General features: G+C 45.0%; 1 protein-coding gene across 2 annotated transcripts in view; it reads left to right on the plus strand.

Annotated features, from left to right (window-relative positions):
* The window catches only part of GALNT17 (polypeptide N-acetylgalactosaminyltransferase 17), a 208,433-nt gene that overhangs the window by 48,352 nt on the left and 146,018 nt on the right, over positions 1 to 14,063 (plus strand). For both annotated transcript variants that reach the window (XM_083806492.1, XM_083806491.1), the window contains exon 2: positions 8,667 to 8,850. In XM_083806492.1, coding sequence (XP_083662618.1) covers positions 8,667 to 8,850 — 184 coding nt within the window. The remainder of the gene's footprint in view (positions 1 to 8,666; positions 8,851 to 14,063) is intronic.

The raw sequence follows: 14,063 nt of genomic DNA on the forward strand, positions 1-14,063 counted from the left end.
AGCACGGCAGCTCCTGCGGTGGTTGTGTTAGTACAGGCATGGGAAGAGCATTGCTCTAATTAAGTTGCCAGGAGTGCTTCATACACGTCCTGGGTTTTCCTTAGGATATAAATCACTTCCAGTCCTGTCTTTTGTATCTGAATAAGATATTTATGCATAAGTCTACTGTTTGTTCTCCCTGCTGAGATGCAGAAAGCTTTACTTAGCCGGGTCTCCTTGGTCTTCTGATTCTAAACCAGTTATGTTGCTAAATCCTGCCTTTTTTTTTTTTTTCCTTTCAACAAGTAACTTAAAAATGTACAGCAGAATCATAGGCGCTAATATCTTTGGACTTTCAGGGAGCATAGATCTATGTCCAAGCTCTTCTACTAGTCCCAGGTTTTAGAATCAACTATATCATTCCTTTGAAATGAATGGCCTCAGCCAGCTGAAGGATTTCTGTTATTTTGTGCCTGAGGTGAATCTTGATCAGGAAATTCTTTTGCAGCCACAACTTTGTAGTGTAATGGCCTAAACAGGGCAAGACTGGCTTTGAAATTCTCCTGATGACTGTATTCCCCTTGCAGCAGGTGCCAGTCCTCCCGCTGGCTCTGAAGGTAATTTCTCATGTTTCCATTTCCATATAGATAAGGAAACTTCAATTACCTGTATGTTTATGTATATATATATATATATATATGTACACACACACGTGTATAAATATATATCTATATTAAAACATTTCTAACCAGACTCCAAACTCTGTGCAGTCTGAATGTGCTCTCTTCTATCCTTTTCATTCAGTACAAGGTGGGAGGAAACTTCGGACGTTGCCTTACCGCTCCTTTCATGATGTAAGCTCAGCTGTGCTTAAATCATTCTTGATACAGATGTCGATCCAACCTGTCTTTACTACATTTAATAATAAGGAGCTATGCCTGTCCTGGGCAGCCAGTTTTGGTGCTTGCGTAGCTGGGCTGCTGGGAAATGCATACGATTCTCACCCACCCACCTGTCACGATAACTTAAGTGAGCTCTTAAGGGTCTATTGGACAAGTCTGTTTTAGTAAGAATTATTCAATTTTATCTACACAGGAGCTTTCTTATAGATTAAATATATTGGATTACAGGTAAAATATGCTATGTTTTCAGTTTGTCTGTGCCTGGCTAAAATCCCTGCTTGCCAAGCGTGGGCCCAACAGAATTCATCTGCTGCTGTTTTGAGTTCACATTTGTCATTCAGTGTGAAGCCAGAGGTTTGAAATTTTCTTGAAGCCACCTTTTACCAGTCATCATTTTCGTGTTTATCTCTGCAGTAAACCAACAAATCATTTGCATGGCAAAGGACGCCAGACAGCTCTGTCGGATCATTGCAGCTGCTCTGAAGGAAATGTTCAGATGTGCTAAAATACAGCTCACTGGAAAAGTACTGTCCAAATGGAAGTTGATAGCATTGATCCTTTAGCAAGGGGGTTTTGTCAGAAGCCTGCTTCAGCATTTGATGTTGAGGATATACTGGCTTTTGATGAGTGGTCAGCCCAGGGAAAAACATACCCAACACGTACACTGAATAAAATCGTGGAGGGTTCAGGTGAATACTGATTTTTTTTTCCACTGGACTCTACTAAATACCATTCTAAGTTAATTTTTAAAATCTGTGTTATTTTTTTTTCCAAGAAAATGATCTTGTGTCTTCTAATAGCTTTACTACTACATTTGGTTTCCTTTGCAAGAGTTTAAGGATGCTTTGGGAAAGCAGTGAGAGCAAGGAGAAGCTGATAGAGCCAGTTGTGTTTTGTGCTGCCTGGACAACTTCTGCAGCCCCCGTACTGCACAGAGGTGTATGCTGTGTAGGTGTGACCTGCAGTCAGAGGAACGGGCATTATTTAGGGTAATAATCAGCAAGTCTGAGCGAAGACCGGGTAAAAATTGTGTAAAGGCTGCTGCAGGGGGAAAAAAGAAAATGTGTTGCCAGGTCTCAGCCTCCACCAAAGCTGAAAAGGAAAATTGGTGCCTGTTAGTCTGCCAATTACCCTTATCTTTAATGAGTCCTCCTTTTAATAGGCTGTATTTGCAACATTCAGCAAGTCAACACTAAAAACTTCAGCGGTTTTCCATAATTTCTAGCATTACCTATGACATTTGCCCTTTGGTGTCTATTCTGGTTTCTCGTAAAATACCCCTAAAAGCCTATTTGTTGTATCCTTTCTTTCCCTCTTCACCGAGAGGTCACACAGAAGCCGTATCAGCAGTGTGACACAGCACATACTAGGCCATTTACCTAATCTTTTCTGATTTTTTTTTCCTGAATCAGAAATTTCTTTTTAGCCTTCAAATCTCTGGCTGAAGTGAGGCCAGAAGTGCACGTCCCTGAGAGAGCCATTTGGGCTGGATGGTCCGTGGAGCTTAGTTTAGGAAGAGCTGCACTTTTCAAAGTCATTTCCTTTAATTTTCTCTTTATTTTCAGTTTCAGAGGGTTGTTCTTTGTATTTATTTCTTCTTGAGAAGGGATGACTTTGTGTCCTTTCTTGGTGAAGGTATAGGCATGCAGCTTTAAATCCGGACTACATGTACTGTCTCACGTAGCGGGATGGCATAAACAAATGATAAAGGATACAACTTACAGTTTTTGCCTTTTATTTGCCTTTCAAAAATCTTTCCTATGTGATTTCCTCCCATCCTTTCCCTTCTCCACCTCCAGTGTTCAGGCTCAGGACCCCTGTTTTTCTGAAAAGCCGCTCAATTTCAGATGCTTTTCTCTATTTCCCAGCCTTCTTAATGAAAGAAGTTTCCTCGGCTTAAGTTTGTATAGGTAGGGTTAACATTTTCTTTCATCTAGGCTGACATGTAGCAAAATGCTTTTCCAACAAGCCTGCTGCCTGGGGAGCCTGTTTGGCTGGGCGCTTTATAAATGAAGGCTGTGTATCACATTATATTGTATTTTACCAAAGGTTTTCTCTATCCCTGAAAGCTCCTGTCTCCTTATGAAACATGCTGCCAGTTTAAGAAGGGAATAATATATTTACTGTAGCTGTACTCAGTCAAGGAATAATTTGGCTTCAGAGATTAAATTTTTATATCATCTCGAAGAAAACCAACTCTTTGTCAGCCCTCAGGGGATCCAATGTCTGGCCTTTTCAGTAGGAGGGGCTCAAATATTAGCAGGTATAAGTGGTGTCTTTTTTTTAACTTCTATTCCTGCAACACGAGCAACGCACTCCTGTTCTTTCAAAGTTCAGATGTTTTAGGAGATTTTGAGAAAAATCATCTTTTTGTTTCTAAGCTACTTGTTGGGTGAATGTGGCTTAAGGATGACTGAAGCTCAAAAGCGTTCAGAGCTCTGATCCATACCGGGCATCTAATCTAGATGCAGCCCATTACCATCTCATGAGCTTGCAAAATTCACTAGGGAGCCTCCAAAGATCAGGCTTTTTGTGGGGGCTTAATGCTGTTTATCGCTATAGATAGGCTGGAGCAGGCATCAGGAAAGATGTTTTGGCAGCAATTCAGCACTTCTGCTTTGGTGCCTGCCCAGAATGATAAAAGATTTGGTCTGTGACTTGGAAAGGGTTCTGACTGTTTTTACTTTTTAGCCCAGTTCTTCAAGGAAATAAGCTGACGCTATCACGCTCTTGCTCTTTCTTGCTCTGTGTGTAATTTCTGGCACCTCGGGCCCATTTCAAGCAGGTTTGGCAGAGGGCTGGAAGTTTTCAAAGTGCAAAGATGCTGCAAGCATGTTGCTAGTAAGAAACCACGGCAAAAGGCTGTGCTGAAAACCAGCCCTGGACAGTTGTGTGTTGGGAGCGACCGGCTTCAGAGGCAATTTCGCCTCTGTTTCTGCATCACCAGAGGTGCTTAATCGTTCGTTTGCAGCGTTACGCCATTTGAACATGGTACAAGAGATTGCTGGTCCTTCGAGAGCCAAATGGTGTTTCCATGCAGGCTGTGAAGGGCAGACAGAAACCGAAAAAAGATGCATGTGCCACCGCCAGGAACCTGCACGTGTAGCTCGAAGCTCCCGAGCAGTTTGCTTGATTCTGCTGGCTGGGCATCGGAGGGGTGTCCCGGGCTGTCCTGGCTGGGGTGACGTGGGAGCACAGTGACCAGGCACTCTTGGGGAGGATTTTGGGTGTTCGCAGCCTCTCTGCCTTGGGAGAGCCTGAATCTGCTGACCCCGCACGTCGTGACCAGGATCCAGACCAGGCTGTTGTCCGTGCAAGCAGGGTCTGGAAAAGCAATTTGGAGAGCAGCAGGGGAGACAGGCGGGAGGAAGACTTGGGGGATTGGAGTAGATGATCTTTCAAGGTCCCTTGCAACCTCTAACGTTTTGTGATTCTGTGAAGGGGAGCAAGGAGAGGAGGGGACACGATTGCACACGGGATCCCTATCTGATAGGTTCGCTCCTGGGAAATGCAGGGATGTTTCTGTGCACCCGGCTGTGGGTTAATGCAAATCCCAGGATGCTCTGTGTTGAGAAGCAGCTTTCTCTGGGCTGAGGCTGATTTCTGAAATTATGTCAAAGATGCGTAAGGACTGTGGGATTGTGTCCTTCTTTGTGCAGCCCTAAAACTGAATGAGCACAAGCAAACGAATGGATTGATGGGATGAGGGTTGCTCTAAGAGTTTCTTCTCAGTCCTGCCTCTTCTGAGGCACCTTTTCAGCCTGTTGGAAGCAAACTTCTTCCTCCTCTGTTTGGATGTGAATTATCTTTCTCGCCAGACATTACTTGAATCTTGCATCTAAGTGCCATAAACCAAAGCGATGCTCCAGCTGCACGGCTGAACCCTTCTGACAGCCTCAGCTGGAGGGTGACATGCTGACCAGGACACACACACACACACACACACACACGTAGATCCTCCCCCTTGCATTACACCGAGGAGTTGTGACTGTCCCTGCGGGTGGTTTTGCTGTTTTGGGTAGGGAGTGGCATTGGAAGAGAGGTGGCCTCGTGGCGTTGCCCTGCCCAGTGCATACGGGTCGATCACCTTCATTGATGCCTTTGCTTAAAGGACCTGGATTTACCTCTGCTTGCTGAGACAGGATTCATAGTAGTAGAAGGGCTAAAGCAAGGGAATGTAACACGGAGAAGTTACATGCAGAAGTAAGCTTTGGGGAATGTACTGAGTGAGTAGAGATAAATGTGTGCTGGTATGTTTATGCGTCTAATTGTCTCGACCACAGTCTTGGAAGAAAGCAGTTAATGGCATTATAAGCTTGTCAGTCAAAGCCGCTGAATATTAAGTCACGTCTTGGCATTCCTCTGGTGCCTCTGCAATAACAGGTGCTTCGTTTTGCCAGGACCTAGAAGTCCCGGCAGAGCCTGCTACCTCATGACAGCTGAGGGCAGGGGGCACAGGTAGGTCTGTGCTTGCTCTGCCTGCATCCTGACTGCATTTTGGGAGAGGTGAAACATGCACATCTCCTTTTATATCTTCTGGAATAAGGCTAAAGAGGGGCAGGGAAGGAGGACGTCCTTGTGCTCCCCAGCAGTTCCCACCCCGTCCTCCACGGTATACCCTGCTGGTGGGTGAGGATGGAAGGTTTTGCTGGAGAGTGTGCCAATTTTTTGCAGCCTGCATATTTCAGTGCAGCCAGCCTGATTCCTTGGCAAAGATGTCCTTGCTCCAGGCATCTCCTACTGCTGCTAATCCCACCTCAGGTCCACCAGGCTGGGCAATGCAGGACGAGCTGGTATAGCTAGCTCCTGTGGTTGTTGGTGTTTTGAATACTGAGAGCTAGATTTGTCCCGTCTCACTTCAGGTATTGTACTGAGGTAGCTGGGAGCCCAGTTACCTCAGTCAAGACAGAGACGAGCACCTCTGGAGACTGGCTCAGGTCTGGCAGTGGATGCATTAGCCTCGGAGGGGTGGGTCCTTCCCTGCTGGCTTGGAGTAGGGAGCTCTGCGAGAGCTGCTGCCTTACTCTGGGTTTAAAAAAAATATAATCAGTTGATAATAACCTGAGCTTATTGTCCTGGTTTCGGCTAGGATAGAGTTAATTTTCTTCCTAGTAGCTGGTAGGGTGCTGTGTTTGGGATTTAGGATGAGAATAATGTTGATCCCACACTGATGTTTCAGTTGTTGCAGAGCAGTGCTCACACTCAGCCGAGGACTTTTCAGCTGCTCACGTTGCCCTGCCAGCGGGCAGGCCGGGGGTGCAGCAGGAGCTGGGAGGGGACAGACCCAGGACAGCTGACCCCAGCTGGCCGAAGGGATGTCCCACGCCACAGGACGTCATGCTGAACAATTACTACAGGGTGGCTAGGGGGACCGGCTGCTCGGGGCTAGGCTGGGCATTGGTCAGCGGGCGGTGAGCAATTGCATTGTGCATCACTTGTTTCGTACACGTTATCAGTAGTAGCACTATTAGCATTATTATTATTATTTTCCTTTCTTTTCTGTCCTAATAAACTGTCTTTATCCCAACCTACAAGCTTTCACTTTTTTTTCCCCCTGGTTCTCTCCCCCATCCCACTGAGGGTGGGTAGGGAAGGTGAGCAAAGGGCTGTGTGGTGCTGAGCTGCCGGCTGGGTTAAACCTGCCTCAAACAGAGCGTGGTGCTGTGATGTTAGCAGCTCTGACGGCCCACGGGGTGGAAACCCCAGGTACCGCTGCCCCGTGCCTAGGTCCTGTGTCCATGGAGCCTCTGCCAGCCCTCGCCCAGCTCTGAAAGCCCCCGCTTCTGCTCAGCCCTTTTGGCCGCTGTGCAGTTCCAAAGCACCAGCAGCAAAAGCACCGGGGAAGTGAGAAATCTGGTGAAACGAATGAAGAAAAGCAACATCAAGCTTTTAAAGCCAGCTGGTAGATTTTGAAGATACCTATAGTGGAAGTAAGGGAAGTAAGGGCAGGCTTTGAAAGGACTTTATAGCTCTGTGTTACGGTCTTTCTGGCCAAGAAGTGTAATTGCCAGGCAGTAAGATGATTTCTTACAGATAGGTTTTGGTAGAAATACTTCATGGGGAAGATGAAGGAGGAGGAATTAAATTTATGAACTGAATTCCGTTGTAATGTATCTGTTAGTGATAAAACCCTCAGCTGAGCAACTAAGGAAGATGTTTTCTCTTTTTAGAGTAACAAGAAGCAGGACATGATCTAGGGTGCTCTGCGGGAATTTGTGCATCGGCAGGTACGCTGTTCCCGAGTAGAAAAGGTGTTTTTGATAAAGCAATAGGTGTTTTAGAAGAATTGTCTTTTTGTGAAAATATTAAAGAAGATATACTGGTTTTGTTCTTTTGGAGTCCTTGTCTGAAACCCTGGACACTGCCACAAAAGGAAACTGGTGCCTTGTCTATTTGGAAGTGAGCTGACCCTCCTCCTTCCCGCTGCGTGGGGTTAGGTTTGCAGAGCGGTCTGTTGGCCTTCTGCAGGCCCGAAGGCTTCCCCTTAACTGGCTTTCTTGGTGCACTCCTCTGGCTGTTGCTGAGCTTACAGATGGAAGAAAGCAGCTTGGGTATCTAATCCATCCCCGTGTCACAGTCAGCTTCTCCTCGCAGTTGATTTGTTAGTACTGTCCTCGGATAAAATCTAATCAAGCCCCGTGCGGTCAGAGAGACTCCATCAGCTCTCAGAAGCTCTCTAGCAGGGAGGGCTGTTTAGAGGTACCTTGTCAGAAGGAATAATAGTAATTTCCATTCAAGTGTTTCGAACTGTGATTTATATTCATAGGTGATTTTCTTACTGCCTTGCAATACTGCTTTTTAAGGAAAATAGTGTTAAAATCTGTATCTTGTAGATGGGCAGGCAGCGTTTGGTCTGGGGCAACAGAAATCCACAGCAGGTTTGGGAGCTGGGCCACACGCTTGGACCCCTGTGCCCAGGGAACGACCTGAATGTTGCTGTCCTTTCATAAATACCAGTGGTGAGGACAGTCTGTTCTGCTCTCAGAATCAGGACTCTGCTATTAAAGCAAAAAGGAATATATCCTGGTGTCTTAATTAAAAAATAAATAAAAATAAAAATCCATCAGATTTTTTGTTTTCTGACAAAGAAAAGTGTGAGTCTCTGCTAATAAAAAATATTCAAATTCCAGGTGTCCTGTGTAATAAATAATAACATGAGCATGAACTTGGCTTGCCACAATCAGCACCAAATCATCAATATAGCTTTTTTTTGTGCAGCTCATTTTGAACTTTACCTATTTCCTTGAGCTATGCAGATATAAATAAATAATTCCACTTGATAAAGGTCTGGCAATGCTATACTTTAAAAGATAAGAAAGCTTTGAGGGGAAATTGTTTTTAAATCCATAGCATTTGTATGCTGTTCACTGTTCATGCTGAGCAAAAATTCATTCAGCTGGCAGTTAACCAACCCAATTTTATTCTTATTCTGTGTTCAACCTATCCTTCTCCTGGGGACATCTAACCTTATATGTAATTACATCTCGTAGAGTGGGAAGGAGGTCTAAATAACCTTCTGAACAACTAAATAAATGCACAGATCCCTAGGACAGGTTATCGGTTGGATGCAGGTGGTAGAGCATTGGTAACAGTAGGCCTGAGCCGTGAAGAATTTCAAAATTTGAGTCATTTTCCTTCCTAAGTTGGACCAAAGATCTAGAATTGGAATTGTTTTCAGAAAACCAAAATAAAACACTCTGGCTTTTCAGATTATTTTTGTTTCTTCGTTGGCTTGGAGGTAACAGCGATGAATTTAACAGTGACGGTGGCTTTCTTTCTCTCGAGGTCTGTCCAAGTCACTTGGTCTCATTGAAGGCTATGGTGGACGTGGCAAAGGTGGGCTTCCAGCCACCCTGTCCCCCGAGGAGGAGGAGAAAGCTAAGGGACCCCATGAGAAATACGGCTACAACTCCTACCTCAGTGAGAAAATTTCACTGGATCGTTCCATACCAGATTATCGTCCAACCAAGTAAGTACCAGTTGCTTCATGAAGGAGGTGTCGCTCGAGAGCCAGGAGTGGTGGTTGCTTTCATGTTCCTGGGCGAGACTGTTTGCTCTTCCCTGCTTGCTGTCCGCCAGGCAATGCTCAGTAATGAGCAGCCAATGCAGTTTGGCTGAAATCGGGATCGTTCATAAAGACAATTTATCAGGGAAAAAAACTGGCTGGTTTCTTCCCACTCTTCTCTCTCTCTCTCTCTCTCTTTTTATTTCCCTGAAGCAATATATTATTTTGGGTGGTAGTAATGTGGTCAGAAGCTCACATCTGCTCTCGTCAGCAAAGAGCTGTTCACCGAGCTATTGGCCTGTGGTGTTTATTACGCTGTAAACGCGTGCTAGGACTCACCCTCCCTCCATCCCTGTCAGCTCCTTCATGTCCCTGCAAGGCCTCCGGAGCTCTCTGGCTGCCTCCGCGCTCCTCCAAGCACAGTCCTCCCGCGATGCTGCTGGGGGATCTCCTGCTGGGCTTCAGTTGTCCCCGAAGGGATGCTACGAGGCAGGGGCCTGGAGCACGGTAACCCTCTGGCACTGCTGTGGCAGGAGGACGGCATGGGAAAAGGCTTAAAATACTGAGCAGAAAGAGTACCAGGTATCTCCTGGCAGTGACGCCGCTGCGCAGATGCCTGTGAAGGGATCCCAGTGGATTCAGTGGCAATATGCTCTCTATACTATTTCACCGGAATGACCTTTTAAGGTGGTGGTGATGATGATGATTACCTACTAAGCACCATCTCACTTTAAATGAGATGCCAAATCATTGTTAAGAGTGCGAGAGAAGACATACTGTAAGTTTATCTTCATGAAAGTTAATTTTAGCTATGGCTAGTAAAGTGCCCCTCAAAATAGGAAAGTGTCAGTTTGTTAAGGCTGGAGTGATAGCTCTGATTAAAAAAAATAAATAAAATAAAAATAAAATGGCTGAGAGAGATTTAGATTCTGAAAAATACATGTCTTATGCCTGTGTCATTAGGGTGGTGACAAAGCTATTGCTTGGCATCTGCAAACCACTGAAAATCATGCGGCAAGGGGATGCAGCTACATGTCTCCAGCATCCTGGCAAATTGTTAACGATGTGAGAGCATGGAGAGCTTTTGTTCCTTCACTTCTCTGCATGCTGCATGAATTTCAAGCAGCCACTCAGAGTTTCCAAGGCTGTCAGCCACTGACAACAGAAATATTTGGATGAGTTTTCAAAGGAGTGGAGGCCCAGCCTCCAATTCTGCTGGTACAGTTTGTCTGGACAAAATGAATTGCAGGTAGAAATTGCACCTTTGGCTGTATGATATGCAAATCCCACTACAATGACAAATCCTTGAAGTGAGACCTTCTCTAACAGTTACCTGAGTCTGAGCTTCTTATTTTCATTTCTCATCCGGAACTCTGACTTCTAGCAGAGCCAGCATTACTTTGTGAGAATTAATTTGAGCATTAATGTTTTTTCAGATCTTCCAGGGAAGAAAAGGATTAATTCTGACATTTTTAGGTTTGCATTGTATTTTCTTCAGTACCGCTATCAGTCATTTCATAGGAGGGTGGTGGAGAGGACAGAGCAGACACAGCAATTTATTAAATATGCATCATTTTGGAGCTAGACTAATATTTTGGAGGAGAGAATCTGTGGGTACTGCAGTTGCATAAGTTAGTGTATTTTATCTATGTAAGATCTTTAGGATGGTGTTTTGGTTATTGCTGCTTGTTTATTTTAAGTTCAGTTGTCTTGGTGTTGTAAGAGAGCAGTTGGTCTGGTTGTGAAATAGGTTTTGATTTTGCTGGAAGATTTGAAAAGTTTCAGCTTTTTTCTGCTTCTGACTTCAAGATCCATTCGCTATTTTGTGCATGCAATTTTATGGCTGATTTTATGAAGGGTTTAATGCAAACCATTTAAGTCAAGTATCCTGGTCTCTGATTAAAATAGATTCAAGTCAAAGGAAATTAGCCTAAATGGTTTTGAAATTGCAGCATTAGTGGGAAAAACTGTTGAAAACCCTCCAGCTGATAAGCATTACAAAGCATGTATTAGTTTTAAATATAATAGTGAGGCTTGTTTGGTTCCACTAAAGGCTGTTCGATGTCCAGAATGCCGATGGTCGCAGGCTGTTCCTAGCAGTGGCTGTCACTCTTGTGATTCTGTCCTTTTAATTTTCTCTTTTTTAGAACAAAAAGATGAATGAGATCAAGTGTCGCTCTCCTGAGTGCTGAGCTGTGCTGGGTCAGACCTCGTGGTTCTTTTTCCTGCCTCCTGTTTGTGACTGTGGCTAAAGTGAAGGGAGGTTTAGGGGAAACGTGACACATTTTATAATTTCACTACATTTAAATGCTCTGCACCTTGTGGTCAACATGGCTAAGGGGGGGGGGGGGGTCAGAGACGCAGGTGTCCCCGCTCAGGGTGATCAGCAAGCAGACATTGGCAATGAAGAGGTATCACGAGTCTCAACTAAGGGCCTTTCGAGTCCTTCCCAGAAGCAGTGGAAAGGACAGAGGCCACTGGTCCCAGAGGAGACCCTCCAGGAGGTGCTGGGCATGGGAGGCTGCTTCAGAGAAGGTAGGGTTCTTCCCTTTGTGATGTCTCTTTTTAGTTGATCGGCAAATTGTGGCTGTAAAATGCAGTTTATTTTAGAGAGTTTCTTTTACTTAAAAGCTGAGGCTGCTCATCTGGGCTGGAAGGTAAGAAATCTCTGTTCTTCCCCCCTTGAGCAGCATTGGGCTTTACATTGGATGGCTTCTTGAAAAGGTGTTGCTGATTATATGGATGCATGAAAAGTATGTGCGGTGCTGATACCGCGAGGCAGTTGTGCCTGTAAGACCTTGAGCTGGTTGATGTTGTTTCTGATCCTGGCCTTCTCCTGACTACGAAGGGTTGTGCTGGGTGTGCAATGCAATGTGCTTTTGGAGTGAGCCAGGGAAGTATTCTGCTTTCTCCCTCAAAGCTGCTTCTTTGGCTAAAGTAAGTCAGAACTAGTATTTTGGGGCAAGGGGCCCTAAGTTTGAGTCAGTGGGGGTACAAGATGGGCATAAGCAACATGTTTCTAGCCAGCTTGATTAGGTTTTTGGGCTTTAAGATGAGTCTTATGCATGTTCCAAAAGTACCTAAGGCGCTGCCAGTGGACTACAGAGCTTCTACACAAATCTTCCAAAAATGGGTTGGAGATGTTTTGTTCGTGTTTTCCTGCAAAAACTGGGAAGGACAGGGCTGATCTGTGAGATTTCTGGTTGATCAATTCACAGTGTTTTCTGCCTGCCTGTGAAGGTTTTGGGGTGTGTGTGTTAAGATGATGAGTTATTTTCTTTAGTGGACGTGAAGCATATTTACATGGGATCCTACGGGCTGCTAACACTCCCCACTTTGATTCCAGATTTTACGCGCCTCTATTTTTATTCTGTGTTGTATGATTTAATGGGAGCCCCTCTTATATGTAGCAGGAGAACAAAAATTGCTGCGTTAGATCAGCCTGGCTGTCCATCTTATCCAGTATCTAATCTCTGATAGTGGAATTACCAGATGCTTCAGGTTGAAGAAATCATATTAAGGAGAACTATGAAATAATCTGCCCATCTGGTGCGTTCTTCTCTATTCTCTCTTCTCTATCCTATCTAAAATAAACGTGGGGTTCTCATTATCGCTTTAAAAGTCTGCTCCTCTCTGGAATCCTGCTAAGCTCTGATTCAGTGGTGTTCTATGGCATTATGGGATTAAGGAGTAGGTTTAAGAAAAATAATACCCACAATTGCGAGGACTATTGAATCATTGGGTGAAGATGACATATTCCTGCTGCCGCAAATCTCTGAGCAGCTGTTCTCATGCAAGCGAGCTTCAAGTCAACACAAGGTATTAAAGTAAGGAGGAAAAACCGTGCAAGTGATGGGTAATTTCTTCGAGTTTAGTGTTCAGCAGTTTTGAGGGCTTCCTAGCCGGGAGCCCCTACCCCTTCCCACTGCCTGCCTTTAGTTCCTGTATGTGGCTCAGGCAGAGCATGGGAAAACATGGGGAGGTTAGGGGGTGGTGGTGCATAGGGAGCATGATCTGCTTTTGTTTTCTTCACAGCATGCAACTGGTAAAAGGTTTGCGTTTAGTAGCTGGTCCACGTGGCCTTAGAGCAGTGTCCCGGGCAGAGCTCAACCATCACCGAAGCAGTTGCTGAAGATTAAACAGTTACATATCACTGACTTGATTTTAATTTTTCCCAGTGGCGTGTCTGGGGGTTGAGTCAGAGCCATTATGCTCGAGTGTCTCAAGTGGCTGAATCACCCTTTTATTTCTGTAGCTGCCTTCCTTGGGAGCCTGGGAGCAATTGGGCTTTTTAGCACCATCTGGCTTCAACTGGTTTTATTGCCAGAGACTTCTGCGTAGCTCCTGGTTGAGGCTCTTTCTTTGAGTGGGGCACAGTGGGAAAGACAGAGTTATAAAGGAGACTTTGGGCTGTTCTCTCACAACTTAAAGGAACTAAACCTGTTCTTGACTTTATTTTTATTTAGCGATTGAACAGGTTCTGGGGTGGAGAAACTGCTGTAGCAGGAAGCATTGCAGCTTTTGAAATCTCTTTGCACCTACAGAGAGCCCCTTGACCTCTGCCGTAGGGGTTCCTTGGGTCTCAGCCTCCACTTAGGTTACAGGGGTGTTGAAAAACCAAACATTTTTTTTAATACTCAAAATTGCATACAGCTTTGGAAAGTTGTGAATGCAGATATGACTTGGTTACATCACAACTGTCCAGGAGCATGGGTCTTGGAGACCACTAATTCAGTCCCTTGCCTGTGAGATCTGCCTTCGCATCTCTCTTATGCTGGACCTGAGATGTTCTGATCCTCGTCTGGATGCTGGCTGTCTCTGCCTCCCACAAAGATGCTGAGGTCGGCAGTGGTTTGTGCCATGAGGCTCAGCCAGGGCCAGGAAGATCTGGAGGTTTTGTGTCCTACAGTATTTATTTATTTTCTTGTGCAGAAAAGCAGATCTCTGCCACTGTGGGAATAACTGAAATGACCTGGTTTTGCAGGAGCCTTGATCTCGATTTTCTCTTTGTGCTAAGGTACTGGAACATGATACTTTCTCAGCATATCTCATGATTTGTGCAGGAGACTGCCCTGTACTTCATGCATCTAGCATCGTGTGCATCACCTCATTTCCTTCTCAAACTGGAAGCCATGAGCTTCCTCAAGGTTTGCTTGAAACAAAGTGTTTATTGCCTC

This window comes from Anser anser (assembly GCF_964211835.1).
Source record: "Anser anser genome assembly, chromosome: 20".
Lineage (NCBI taxonomy): Eukaryota > Metazoa > Chordata > Aves > Anseriformes > Anatidae > Anser > Anser anser.